Genomic DNA, 12,950 nt, shown 5'->3' on the forward strand with positions numbered 1-12,950 from the left:
ATTTTGAATTCCCAGTGGGGTTTAAATAACAATTGTCCTAATTAGCATAAGAAACAGAAGAGTGAAGGATTCTGGTAGTTGTAGTTGAATGACGCCATCATGTAAATCGTCTATTGACAGCCGGAAACACGTCTGTGTTCGCAGCCTACTCAAACACAGGCTTTGAATAAAATCTGTAAAATTCATTTTCCAGTATGTTTTTTTTTTCAAGTCTGGGGTTTGTTTCATTTATGTTTAATGTTTGGTTACACTCTCTAAAATTTTAAAGAATCAACGAATTGTATTACAGCAGGCCACTCTCAGTTATAAATAATTTATTTCAGATTCCTATTATTTTCTTTTTTTTTACAAGAGTTTCATTCTTTAACCATGGTTGTCTTCAACATAGGCCATTTAGAAATCGAATTCTCTGACCTGTCTAAATTGAACTTCGTTCCCAAGACCTTTCTATCAACTTCCTAAAGGAAAAAAGAAAAGACAACAAGTTGCTGAGAATTATTCCATGACAGCATCATCGCTTTGTGAGTTTTATAACATTTGATCGGCGAACAACAATCCAGGTTCCTTTTGCTTTTCATAAAGCTGGAGAACAAGTGACGTGGTGGCCTCATGGTTAATGTGCCACACCCCCGATCCAGGAGCTGACCACTGTTCTTTCATTTGGACCCTGCCCATAAAGATGTCCCGTTGATCATTGACTGGAAGGGTTTTCCTGGCTGTCTTGATTTAGGCCCTTCTCGTGTGAGTACCCAGCTGCAATGCCTTCTCTGCCCTGTACTGCTTTAATCACAGGCGTTTCACCTTGTTTCTGTTCCAGTCCTTTCCATGATCTGGATGCAAGGTATTCCACTATAAACCAAATCAAAAGCGATCACTCTCAAACCAAAAGTACTCTTTTCAGTAACAGTCAAGTTTTACTGATGCTCATGAATTATTGGCCATGGCTGATAATTTGCTCAGTTCTCCTTAGTGCTAAAAATAACTTGTTCTGAGAATTTAATGATGCAACAACAAAATATCCCTTCGTAGGTTACACCTTTTGTCAAGTGGCATCTCACTTGAGACTCAAAGGGACTCAAACAAAATGATGGGAAGGGTTTAAGATGACTTACTTTTTTCCAAAACCTTCCTCCCAGGACTTTCTGCATTTTAAAATAATCATTAGCGAATATGAGAGAAGCACCTAATGTTGCTGCTACCAAACTACTTGCAGACACCTAATATTACAAGGTTTGTTCAAACCTGCTGAAGTGTGGTGCTGAGTCGACAAAGTTGTTTCTTGATTCCGCTCAACCAATGATGAAGAAACTCCTACAAAAATCACATTCAAACAAAATTTATTTTGGATATTTTCACATCAGCATCTTACATACTCTACTGCAACTAAAAGAGTTCGAATTTCGCTCAGTAAAAAACACATTAGTGACATATATACCACTACTAGTAGTTTTCTATTTCATGGCCAGCATCGATAACAGTTAAACAAAGAAGATGACACCCTGTATCAATATTTATCAATTAAAGTGACTATTGTTAAAAGTCCCAATGTCTATCTGGATGTGCAGACCAAAAGGGTGTGGGTAACACAGGTATAATAGCAACAGGGAGGTTCGAAGGCCTATGGGGTTTGAAACTGTAATCTGAAGATTTATCAGGTGTTAGAAAGTTGGCTGCATTTCCACCTTCTGATCACTAACACACCTGAACACAGACTATAGGTCATTGTTTCACAGGCTAATAGGCCATTTCTGACTTGGCTTTTACCTCTGTGTCAAAATGAGCCTTCATGCAAAACCATTCATATGAAAATGCCTTCCGCCTACAGGTTCATATTCATTTAAATCAAACACATTTTCATAAGAAAGGTTTTGCACAAAGACTTGTTTTGAAACAGAGACACAAGGTAACTCGGAAATGTCCTATCGGATCAGCGGTTCTCCCAGCACTTAGTAAAACAATGACAGCTGACATAAGTTCAATCACATCAAGTATCACAGCTTAATTACCACACCTGTTTCCACGTCTGATGATTTGTACGTGGGTCTTAAATGCCCAGTTATTAAAGATACATCTGGTATGTCACTGGAATCGTCCATACTCTGTAAAATGATACAAAATTTGCAGGTGTATTTGGATCTTTTTCACATTTACCAATTACCAATTGTTTCTGTAATTTCTCGAGTTCTTACACTTGCTATAAAATAGTTTCAATACAGTAACTTAATGTTCTTAAAATTCTGGAGTTTCAATGCTCTACATAAGCTGAAAATCTGATCAGGATCAAGCTGGTTTTAATGAGCAGTAGTTCTAGGCCATTTCTGAGCTGCCCTTTGCCTCGGTGTCAAAACGAGTCTTCCTGCGAACCATTAATATAAAAGTGTGTTTCCCCTACAGGTTAATTGTCATGCAAATCAAACTTATTCACATATGAAAGGTTTTGCACAACACTGACAAGGACTCGTTTTGAAACAGAGGCATAAGGTAACTCAGAAAATGGCCCACTGAGCTAATGAAGTTCCACTTCCATACAAGGGCAAAACATGTGGTTGCTTTTGGTATTTTTTTTTTTCAGCAGTGAGGATAGGTATCTCAAATGGCCACCCCCTGGATCTAATGTGAAGGCCAGCTGCTCACACTGGAACTACTGGCATACAGCTATCTGTAATTTTCTCTTCAAGTCATTTCCTTACCTCTTCCCCAACCAGATCAACAGAGACACTTGACCCTGTAAACAACAATGACAAGAAAACCAAACTGTCTTAATCAACCACTGTGTTCTGCGGCATTTTGTAATAACTACGCATTTTGTAATACCTTACGCATTTTGTAATAAAAGTTGCAGCAGTTTGTAATTACCTGCAGTATTTTGTATTAAATGCAAACGACGCATTTTGTAATAAGTGTTGCAGCATTTTGTAATGAACGTTAGTCTACGCAATTTGTAATAACGTGGTGACGCAAATTGTAATACGTCTCTTCACACGATAATTTCACCAAGCATACAGATTGGCTGGATTCCCTTCAACACTGGCTTAATATAGTTTGTCAAGTGCTCTTTTTTAGCAGTTATTGGGAGCTAAGCAACCCACATACTTCTATGTAAATCTATATTTTCAATAAGCATGTGGCATAATTTTAGTCTGAGAGGTGTATAAATTTTGGAAAATAAAATTCTCAATTCCTTAAAAATTTCCTAAATCTTCGTAATGGAGAATGGAATACCACCAGGTGAAATAGTTCCACCCATTGTCACGCAAATGTTGACGTTTTATTACTTTCTTTTTCGTGAACCTAACTTGATTCCAAGACTTGGACAAAAGTGAGAAAAAAGAACTTATCTAAAAAATCGCGTGCATCTACTGTACAAATACCCATGCAGATACTGTACTCATATTCAGTTTAAAAAATCCTGCAATAATATAATAACTGATTTTCCATCAGGTTGGTGTTGAAGGGAATCCAGCCAATCTGTCTTTTACAACAGACAAATAGCTGCCATGGACCATACTTAATTTGATCAATGTACCTGGAACTTTCAAGGATTAAAGTTTTTCAAACAAATATTTGAAACTAAAATTATCTTGAAAAATTTCACTTCTCGTTCGTGTGAGTTTGAAGGTTACATAATTGAAATTTACATTGTTTAAAATTTGACATAATAGCAAAGGAAAAAAAGCACAATGTTACATGTTACAGCTCTAGTTCAAAACACCAAACCTGGTAGAAGGTCTCTAAAATCTGTGATATAGTCTCCTGTCCAGTCTCGCGTGCTGTAGATTAACAAAATATATTACAAAGATTTGAAATGGAGATAACAAAATGTTGTTAAAGTGGCTGGCAATAGTTTCCAGCATTTTCCAGCAGTAATACTTTGACGCATCAATACTATCACTCTTTATCAAGTGCCATTTTTAAATTACAAATTAAAACTAAAATTCAGGGTGTTTTTAACAAGTTGTACTGTTACTATGGTAACCTTTTATGCCATGAAGATAACCACTGGTAAAGACTGGTAGTGAAAAAACAGTAACATTCATTTGCAATTTCATGTTTCATACCTTAGGCATGCTATCTCCATTTCAAAAGGAGTCACTATTGGTTTGTAGAATTCCTGTGTATGAAAATAAACAAAACCAGCTGAGGCTGATCTGGCTTCTTCTCGAAATTATGTAATTTAGTTATTTATTTTAACCAGGATACAATCATTTGTCACTGGATAAAGTAAAGACTTGTAATGTTTATTTCACATTATGGCTGACATACCTTGGAATCAATCAGTGTATTTTCAGGACATGCAACTAACACAAACACATCGACCTCCATGAAGTTGGCCATTTTTGCCACATTAAGCTTCCCCATGACAAATAAATAAGACTGAAAAATAGATGAGATGATATCCCTTAATTACATGTACATGTATGTGGATTATTATCAGGGACATAACATTTCCAAGTGCAGATGTCTACAGGATAAATAAATGGTGACTGATTTTCTGAAATGAGCACTGAAGGCACAAGCTTAGCGTCTGGAGGCATCTGGGGCCATGCTCCCCATGGATATTGTTTTGAAATTTTGCTCCCTAAAGTTATTCTAAAAAATCAGTATGGATCTGCACCATACATTAGCTCAGTGGCTGAGCATGAATGACTTCTGTTGGGACAACTAGATGCATCACCAATTTTCTTTCCGATACATTCCACTGTTCAAAGTTAACATTTTGCCTCCCAACCAGCCACACTCATTCTGACCCACTCCAAATGGTTGTTTGTAATGTTTAGTTCCAGAAAATATCCATACCCACCCCAAGGAAGGTTAACGGAAATTCCAAGGGGGAGGCGGTTATTTAAAAGCCCACTTTTTTGAAGGAAAGTATAACACTAAAATGGAATTTCCGGAGGGGTGGGGGTGGGGGGGGGGGGGTTAAAGCTAAAAAACCTTCTGTGGGAGGGGTATGGATATTTTCTGGAACAACACAATATTGGTCACCAGGAAGGATTCTTTAGCACACAGCAGAATCCAACCCTTTTATAATTTGCAAGATCGAGGCTTCAAAGTGTTTTAATTGCAAGTGTGAGACATTCAGATGTCATTTATAAAAACAAACAGACAAATCAGGACTTTGAGACAAACTGTGAGACCTGTGAAATTCAACGAAAATATTACAAGACCCATGGTTGAACACCCCTAGTAAGACAGTTGACCATGTCTCAGAGGTCACCAACAGAGGAGGTTTGCCTTCATTGTTTGCCTGATTTAGCTTATCTGAGCTATTATTCATAATAATAATGTTCTATATTAAAAGTACCTTTTTTCCAGCCATCTTTATAACTTGTTTCATTCGTTCAATAACTTTCAAGTAGTCAGCTGTCAAAACAAAATGTCTTTTAGTTTTCGTGCTGCCAACATGGGTGAGCAAAACATGTTTCTTGAAGCAATTTTTGATCTCAGTTAATTTTTGATTTCAACAGTATGTGGTTTGTTTTCTTAGTGTAAGGTAACTAAATGTCCCCTGGGGAATAATATATATAATATTATTATTGGTGAAAAGGGATACAAAGTAAACTAACTCAAAGAAAATGAACCACATACAGTTGAAATAAAAAAATAACTCCCAAACTGAGATCATAAAGGTTCCTAACCTCATGATCATTCTCATATTATTACACCCTGACCAAATCACCTGTAAAAACAAATTAAAATTCTGGAAAGGATGACACAAAGCAACATAAATTTAATCATCAATTTACCTTAGAATTGATTCCCCAGTCTAATGAGCAAAAGCTGAAGTGTTAAAAGATAAGTTCAAGATGCAACAGAATTCTAATTCCAATACGGAAGTCCAAGACATTTGCTGTTAAGTGATTTACATCTATTTCCTTCACAAATAATTGAAAATTAATAAATTAATGGATCAATTTAATTACCTACTCCTAATGTTCCAACCACAATTCCAACTACTTGGGCATCTTTAGCTCGTTGGATCATGTAATACCTAAATAGTGCAAACAAAAAAAGAAGACAATTACAACTTCAGTGTACATAACCCCGCCTTTTGGCCACCCTGTTAATTCACTACAGCCACCTCATTATTATGGCCACTTTATTCTGGTCCCCGTCCATGACACTGGCAAATCCCCATTCTCCTCAAGAATTAAATATGTCCTAGGTAATGTTTTTCACTCATAAGGCATAGATTGGCTGCTACAGGAATGCAAATTCACTACTTAGCTCTTATTAACTGAGCAGGAGGTCTGTATGGGAGAATCTTGACTGAGGTCAAGATTCTCCCATACAGACTGACTTAGCTCGGTTAATAAGATGTTTATTATATGGCAAAGAAGAAAACTTTCATTCGTTTAATGTAACTGGTTTGCTGACATTTTGCTCGTGAACGGCAATGAGTTTAACTTAAACCTGCCGAAATTTGCTTGTCCTCTTTACTTTTTTTTTTTTGTCATCAGACTTTTTGGCACTTTCATAAATGATTGAGAAAATAAAAGAAAATGGTGTAGATTACAGTCTAGATGGGAAAATCTAGACCGCGGTCAATATCGATTCCAGCCAATCAAATTCGTGAATTCGGTAGTTCCCAGTCCCTGTGAGACGCAGCCATATAATAATAGTCAATAATATGTATTCAGAGACTTCATCTCACCGAACACTGCTTTCAATTGATATGTTTGAAATATGACTATGAGTTATAATTGCCCCAAAATGGTTCCTCAGAAAATTGCACAACAAAAATATTAGGCCTCAAAAAGGAACTAGTAATTTGGTGCCTTACATGGATCTAGCTTTTTTGATGTATTGTTAGTACAGGATATCCATACTGTTCCATGGTCTGGGCCACCTGTGTTAAACTTTGTTAGCTAACATTGGTAACCACTAACAGAAAATTACAAGGTCTTGATGGTAGCACCTACCTTTTCATAAGTGCCTTATTGACATTCAGTGTCTCTTTTCTTCCAACATTGGTACATGGATCATATGAATAAAACTACAAAATAATGAAACATAAAACACACTCCTAAGTTAATGTTACCGTCGAAGTGTACAGCTGAGTATGGAAAAATCTGCAGTTACGAACGCTGTGCTATTAAGTATACGCCAGCAGGTCCTAAAACCAAGCTGAGTTTGCCTGTGGTTATAAACCAGTTAGAAAGTGAGAATTCTTTTAGCTACTAGATTCAGCAAAATGTTTAAGGACAGCAATTCTTAAGTACCTGACATTTGTTATAGGACATCATTAAGTTTCTTAAACACAAACTTTCCCCACCAATGTAAAACACATTATACTCCTCCAACTGTGCATCTGCAGGAATACTGAATTCTCGTCCAAATCTACAAATGATAGAAATGAGCTGGTATTATTATTAAGAATAGGGCAAGAATACCCCTAACTGCTTAAAATGTCACAGAAGCCATGGTTGCGACAATAATCACATTATGGCATAAAGGGCTTACATCACCTATTCCTGGACCCCATTGGTGCATGTGAAAAATGTTTTCCACTTATTTCATTTCACTCAGCCAGCAGAAAATTACACTTACTAATACTACTGTCGGAAACTGCCTTAATGCTGCTGTGGATAGCTTCTAACAGACTAGCATCCTATCAAGGATCCCTAATCACTTCAGACTCTGGAAACTGATTAAGTTTAAGCACCGTCACTGGCTCATGACCCTTCAGCTTTCTCTGACCATTTTTGATACATATACCTTTCAATGTTCTTCCCTTTTACACATGTGCACCTAAGGCCAAAATTCCCTCCTTGCTAGGAATGGGGAGGTACAAACCCCAATATATTCTTGTCAAAATGTTTCACTTAAATAACAGTTAACACAGACTTTTTAACCTCCATAACTCCTCAGATTCCAAATTTCAAACCCAAACAAGGACTTCCCAACTCCCTGTCACTGAGTTCCCCCACCTCCATCCCAGTGGTAACAGGTCGTAATAGTCCGGGAGCAAATGTAATCCTGTGGGAATTTCGTGCTGAAAGCAAGCCACCAATCTAAAAGAGTTCATTAGGGTCTAGTAAACATGAAAAGTTTTGGTGGCAACTCTAAAACTTGCTAGGACGCGTTTTCAGGAGGGTTGAAAATCAGACATATATGAGCCAACATGAAAACGAGGCTGGTGCATTAAATTCTTTGTTACCTCATCAATTATTATCAGTTAACCACCAAACTTGGCAGATTACCACAACTAAGGCAGCTCTGCACCAAGTCATACTACAAGCACACTACCAGTTGATGGTTTGGAACAATGATTGTGTACCTAATCCTGTTTTACCATCATTTTTGTCTTATTTTAATTATGTAGCATTATTTGTTTCAACATTTGGTTTTATTGGCTCTGAAAAGCCGCATTGAGGGAGTGGTCAATTAAGATATATGATTATTATATTATTATTATTATCATTATTATTATTATTATTATTATTATTGTTATGATGTAGGTTGCTACGAGTGTAAATTTATCATAAAATGAATGGTTGCTTGGAGCCTCGTTTCCGTGCAGGAAATTTGACCACGTGACAAATGAGAATATCATCAGTGCAACCTTGTCATAGAGGGATTAATTTTGAGAAAGTTTGACAAGCTATTGTGAACATTTAAAAAAGGTTACATGCGTTTTTCTGGTCCAGCCTCGCTTTGATGCTAGGTCAGGTGACCACCTCATAATCAGCAGCTGTCACTAAATGATCAAATTGCATATTTCTGCCAATTTGGAATAAGTTTTACAGGCTTTTGCAAACATTAAATATAGTAATATGTAATATTCTATTCCAGCCTCGTTTCTATGCTAAAAAATCACGTGATCACTTCATAATCAGCAGTTGTCAATAAATAATCATTTTACGAATTTCTGCCAAGTTTGGTGGTCAACCAATGGTAATTGATGAGGTTATAAAGAATTTAATGCAGCAGCCTCGTTTTCATGTTGGCTCATGTACGTCTGATTTTCAACCCTCCTTAAAACACGTCCTAGCAAGTTGCAGAGTTGCCGCCAAAACTTTTCATGTTTACTAGACCCTAATGAACACTTTTAGACTGGTGGCTTGCTTTCAGTACGAAATTCCCATGGGACTTAATTTTACGACATTTGCTCCCAGACTATAAATAAAGAGGGGCAAGTCTTGTGACGGGTCCAAAGAGTATTTGCAAAGGAGGCTACATACCAATGTATCTTTCTCAGGACAGAAATGCATGTTTTATAATTTATTAAATTTTACTTACCTACAAAAATAGCCATTGTTTACTGGATCTTCATTCCTGTCTTCTGGTGAAGCCATGTCAACATCTGTTTCCACTGAGTTACTTACTAATTTCGTTGTAGAGGTGATGTCCTGAGGATTGCCCTCTTCAATATTTTGCTTATTTTCTAGATTTAGATTTGCAGGAAAATTCTCTTCCTTTTCAAAAGCGGAGTAAGTCAACTTTGTGAATATCACATTTGGATAAATACATTTGATAGCATCCTGGACATCTCCTGAGAGCAAAATAAAATATTAATCCAGTTAAAAATATCATACCAAATTATAGTAATGAAAAGTTAACTACACAATTTTGAACATAAACAATGACTTAGAATTGACTGTAAAAAGTGCTAACTAAAGTAGTTAAAAGAAGTTTCGAGTCTACAAAACTGTTTGATAAAAACTATGCGAAAACTTTACGTTACATAAATTATATTACATATTAATCGTTATTAATTATCATTCAACACATTTTTCCTTCCTTTTCTTTCGCTGAGAGCCCACCTCATGACCTGGCAGCAAATAACTGCCTACAAATAATATTCTGCTCATGTGTAATTGCAACCACACTTGTCTAAAAAATGGTTTATCGCTTCCAAAAGCTGTCAGAAAACAAACTTGGTGATTGACAGATGAAACATTTTTTCTCTAATTCGGTTATTGCAAAAACATCATGATTTGTCAGTGTCAAGCAGATCAATAATAATTAAACATTTAGCTTTCCTCACCCATGCAGTGATTGTATACCACATCTGAAAACACCACCACTTTAACTGCAGGATCTGGAAATAACTTTTTAAAGTTCTCCAAACAGCTTGGAATGCTGACTGGCCATTTGCCAAATATATGCAACACTGGAAGTCTCCGGGTCCTGTCAAGAGATATGCTGCCTACTAATAACCACATATTTACTAACAGGTGCAATAGGGCCAGGGGTTGGTACAGCATAGTGGTGAGACTACTAGCCTCCCACCAATCAATGTGGCCTGCATTTGATTGCGGCTCAGTGCCACATGTGTGTTGAGTTTGTTGTCAATTCTTGCCTTGCTTAGGAGGTTTTTCTCTGGGTACTAATCAGTTTTTTCCTCCCTCCACAAAAACCAACATTTCCAATTTCCATTTCAACCAGGATGTAGGACCTGCATGAAAACCAGCTAACGCTGATGCGGCTTCCTCTCTAAATATTGAATTTTTTTTTTACTTTTTTAAATTTTCTGCAAATGTATAAAAATCCAATCCCTGCACTACAAGTAGAATAAACTCATTTATCTGGATGTAAAACTAGTATAATAATTATTCAATATTGTTCACGAAAGCTTTGAAAATTTTCTACGAAAAGTAAGTTTTGTTGTTGCTAACAGATAAACATGGCAGCTGGGTGATGGGAAGAGACTGGCTCTCATTCTCAGCTCTGTATTAACTTATCACCCAGCAATGTCACATCAATGCTTTCTGTCCTTCAGCATGTCATAACTCACACTCAAAAAATAATATTCTGAAGTTTAAACCTGATCTTCAGATGGACTACATTTTCCACCTGGAAAAGGTCCAGCTTTTCCCCTGTTATTCTTGGAGAAAGTCACCTTTTGAAAGAGTTGAACTCTCTAACCAGAGTTGATTTTCTGGTCACCATAGCATCTAGTTTTTGTTTTTCTCAAATATTTTTGAGTTACTTACTGACTCAAACAAGCTCTGCCATAGTGAATGATCACATCAGCCTGAACATGTTCTGCTGCCACTTCATCTACACAGCAACTGAAAAGGACGGAATGTAATAATCATCATGACTTTAAAGGCTAAAACAAAATCCTCTACAGGAACAAGATTCCCAAAAGATTTTAGAAAACACCCTGTAAGAAAGTGCACGTCGAAAGCCATGTTCCTAGAGCTTGCTATTTTTACCCCATAAAAGCAATATATTCATGACTTAGTCAACAAAACTAAGTCTTAAGAGCTACACCTGTAATGATTTTCTGCAGATTACATGTGCAGCTCTACCTCCTCTCAGGCTGTGAAAATGTCAGTCACTAAACAAATAATGTTCAGTCCTTTTCAAGACCACATTATTTTACCATCACCTGGAACATCACACCAGACAAACTCCTAAACGATATTCTTAGGCCTAATCCATTTACTTTGTTATTTTCATCACAGACTGCTAGCAAACTTGTCACCAACATAGGAATTTAATATAGTGTAAATGAATGAGTTTCTCCTCAAAATGTCACTGACCATAGCATCAAGCAAACTAATGATCATGGGAATAAAAACACTAATATCATAGGATAGATGATAAGACTACCTATCACCGTCAGCATTTCAGATTAGCAGGATATTTCACATACCTTCCATATGAAGTGTCAGCCAACACAAATACTTTCTTTCCAGTGTTTTTCTCAATCAATGAAGCAACAGCTGCAGAGTCAATTAACAGTGAGTCCGGAAACTGGAGAGCGACCTGAGAAAAAAGAACTAAAGATTAGATTGTGTAGGTTAAGTCCAGTATATAATAGAAGAAATATACGTATTAAGGGAATATCCTGTGATAAAATCCATCCTAGATAAGCTGCACTTTTATGACTAATTATGAATAGAACAGGCTCATGCGAGTTGTAGACAAAGTGACGACCAAACGAAGATAATTTATATTTTGGAATAAATCAAAATACTCGAATGATATTTTTCTTCTCCTTACAGTATTTTCTAAAAGACGTAGAAAAACTTTTCTCTGTGTTTATATCGATCAGTTACAGAAAGTTTGGAAGAACTGAAATAAACTCGTGATCACCTTCTCAAAACCACGACTTTTTATGACATTCACGCATCTCGAAATTTCATAAAAATCACTTATGTCTTTCCTTGTATCTAGAGCATCGGTAGAGACATCTAATTTTCTTTCAATGACTTCTCTCTCGCCGCCACTAAACTGCACCGCAGATGCCTTTTCGGCTTCGGCCATTTTGTTTTTAGAAAGCTTCCGCTGACCGAGTTTTGGTGGGCCAGTCTACCTAGTCCCGAATCCGCGCGCGGAATCCCGCGCGTACCGGCGCGTCCCGAGTCCTCTGTCTGTTGCAAGCGAGGCACGCTAGACTTCAATCACGCAAATTAAAAGTCAGGTGCGGGATAGGACTATGTCGACTATGTAATGAGAAAAATTGCACTTGGGTCTAAATTTGAAATTATGAGCCCCTGAGAGACAAGTTGAGAGAGGACAGGGAACTGAATTTGATCTCTTGCGCACGTCACGAAAGCGTTTCCAGGACTCGATGGGAAAGTAGGTTCACAAAGGAAAATGTTCTTCCAAAAGGCTTTTCCTGCGAAAAAAAGAGACACTCTCTTTTTTTTTATCTAGGTTTCCGTTCAACTTTGGAACAGCTGCTCAGTAATAGGGGATAAGTTGTTTGAATTGCCTGAAACGTAAACAACAAGTCACACAAGGAAATTATATGAATATGGAATGAACGAGTCTCCACAAAAAAGCTTTTATAGCATCAATGAGATCTTTTATGTGTTGCGATTGGTCAATAATTTTATATCTGCGCGCAGATGATTTAATAACAAGTAGATTACAAAAATTTCATTCTTGTTCCCTGAGTGAAATGAACCGAGTCACGAATCAAATAAAAAGCAATTAAAACGTGTAAATATATTGACCGTAAATGATGGACCGGAAAATACTTAACAGAT

General features: G+C 36.9%; 1 protein-coding gene across 1 annotated transcript; it reads right to left on the minus strand.

Moving 5' to 3' along the window:
* Positions 1–74: 74 nt before the first annotated feature.
* LOC145500713 (2-(3-amino-3-carboxypropyl)histidine synthase subunit 2-like) lies at positions 75–12,368 on the minus strand. Its single transcript, XM_081480237.1, has 16 exons — positions 12,052–12,368; positions 11,609–11,721; positions 10,941–11,018; positions 9,992–10,134; positions 9,244–9,496; positions 7,224–7,341; positions 6,924–6,997; positions 5,925–5,992; positions 5,306–5,364; positions 4,264–4,374; positions 4,059–4,111; positions 3,718–3,770; positions 2,691–2,725; positions 2,012–2,099; positions 1,243–1,311; positions 75–849 (listed from the first exon to the last, which is right to left on the minus strand). The coding sequence occupies exons 1-16, from the start codon at positions 12,220–12,222 to the stop codon at positions 692–694; spliced, it is 1,644 nt and encodes a 547-aa protein (XP_081336363.1). The 5' UTR covers positions 12,223–12,368; the 3' UTR covers positions 75–691.
* Between the last annotated feature and the right edge of the window lie 582 nt (positions 12,369–12,950).

This window comes from Orbicella franksi, chromosome 10, assembly GCF_964199315.1.
Source record: "Orbicella franksi chromosome 10, jaOrbFran1.1, whole genome shotgun sequence".
Taxonomy (NCBI): domain Eukaryota; kingdom Metazoa; phylum Cnidaria; class Anthozoa; order Scleractinia; family Merulinidae; genus Orbicella; species Orbicella franksi.

Excerpts from the sequence above, each read along its gene's own strand:
- LOC145500713 (XM_081480237.1), bottom strand. The coding sequence starts at position 12,222 with ATGGCCGAAGCCGAAAAGGCATCTGCGGTGCAGTTTAGTGGCGGCGAG. Across the intron at positions 11,722-12,051 it reads AAAGTCGTGGTTTTGAGAAG|GTCGCTCTCCAGTTTCCGGA; the intron begins GTGATCACGAGT and ends CTTTTTTCTCAG. Across the intron at positions 3,771-4,058 it reads ATGGAGATAGCATGCCTAAG|CACGCGAGACTGGACAGGAG; the intron begins GTATGAAACATG and ends GTTAATCTACAG.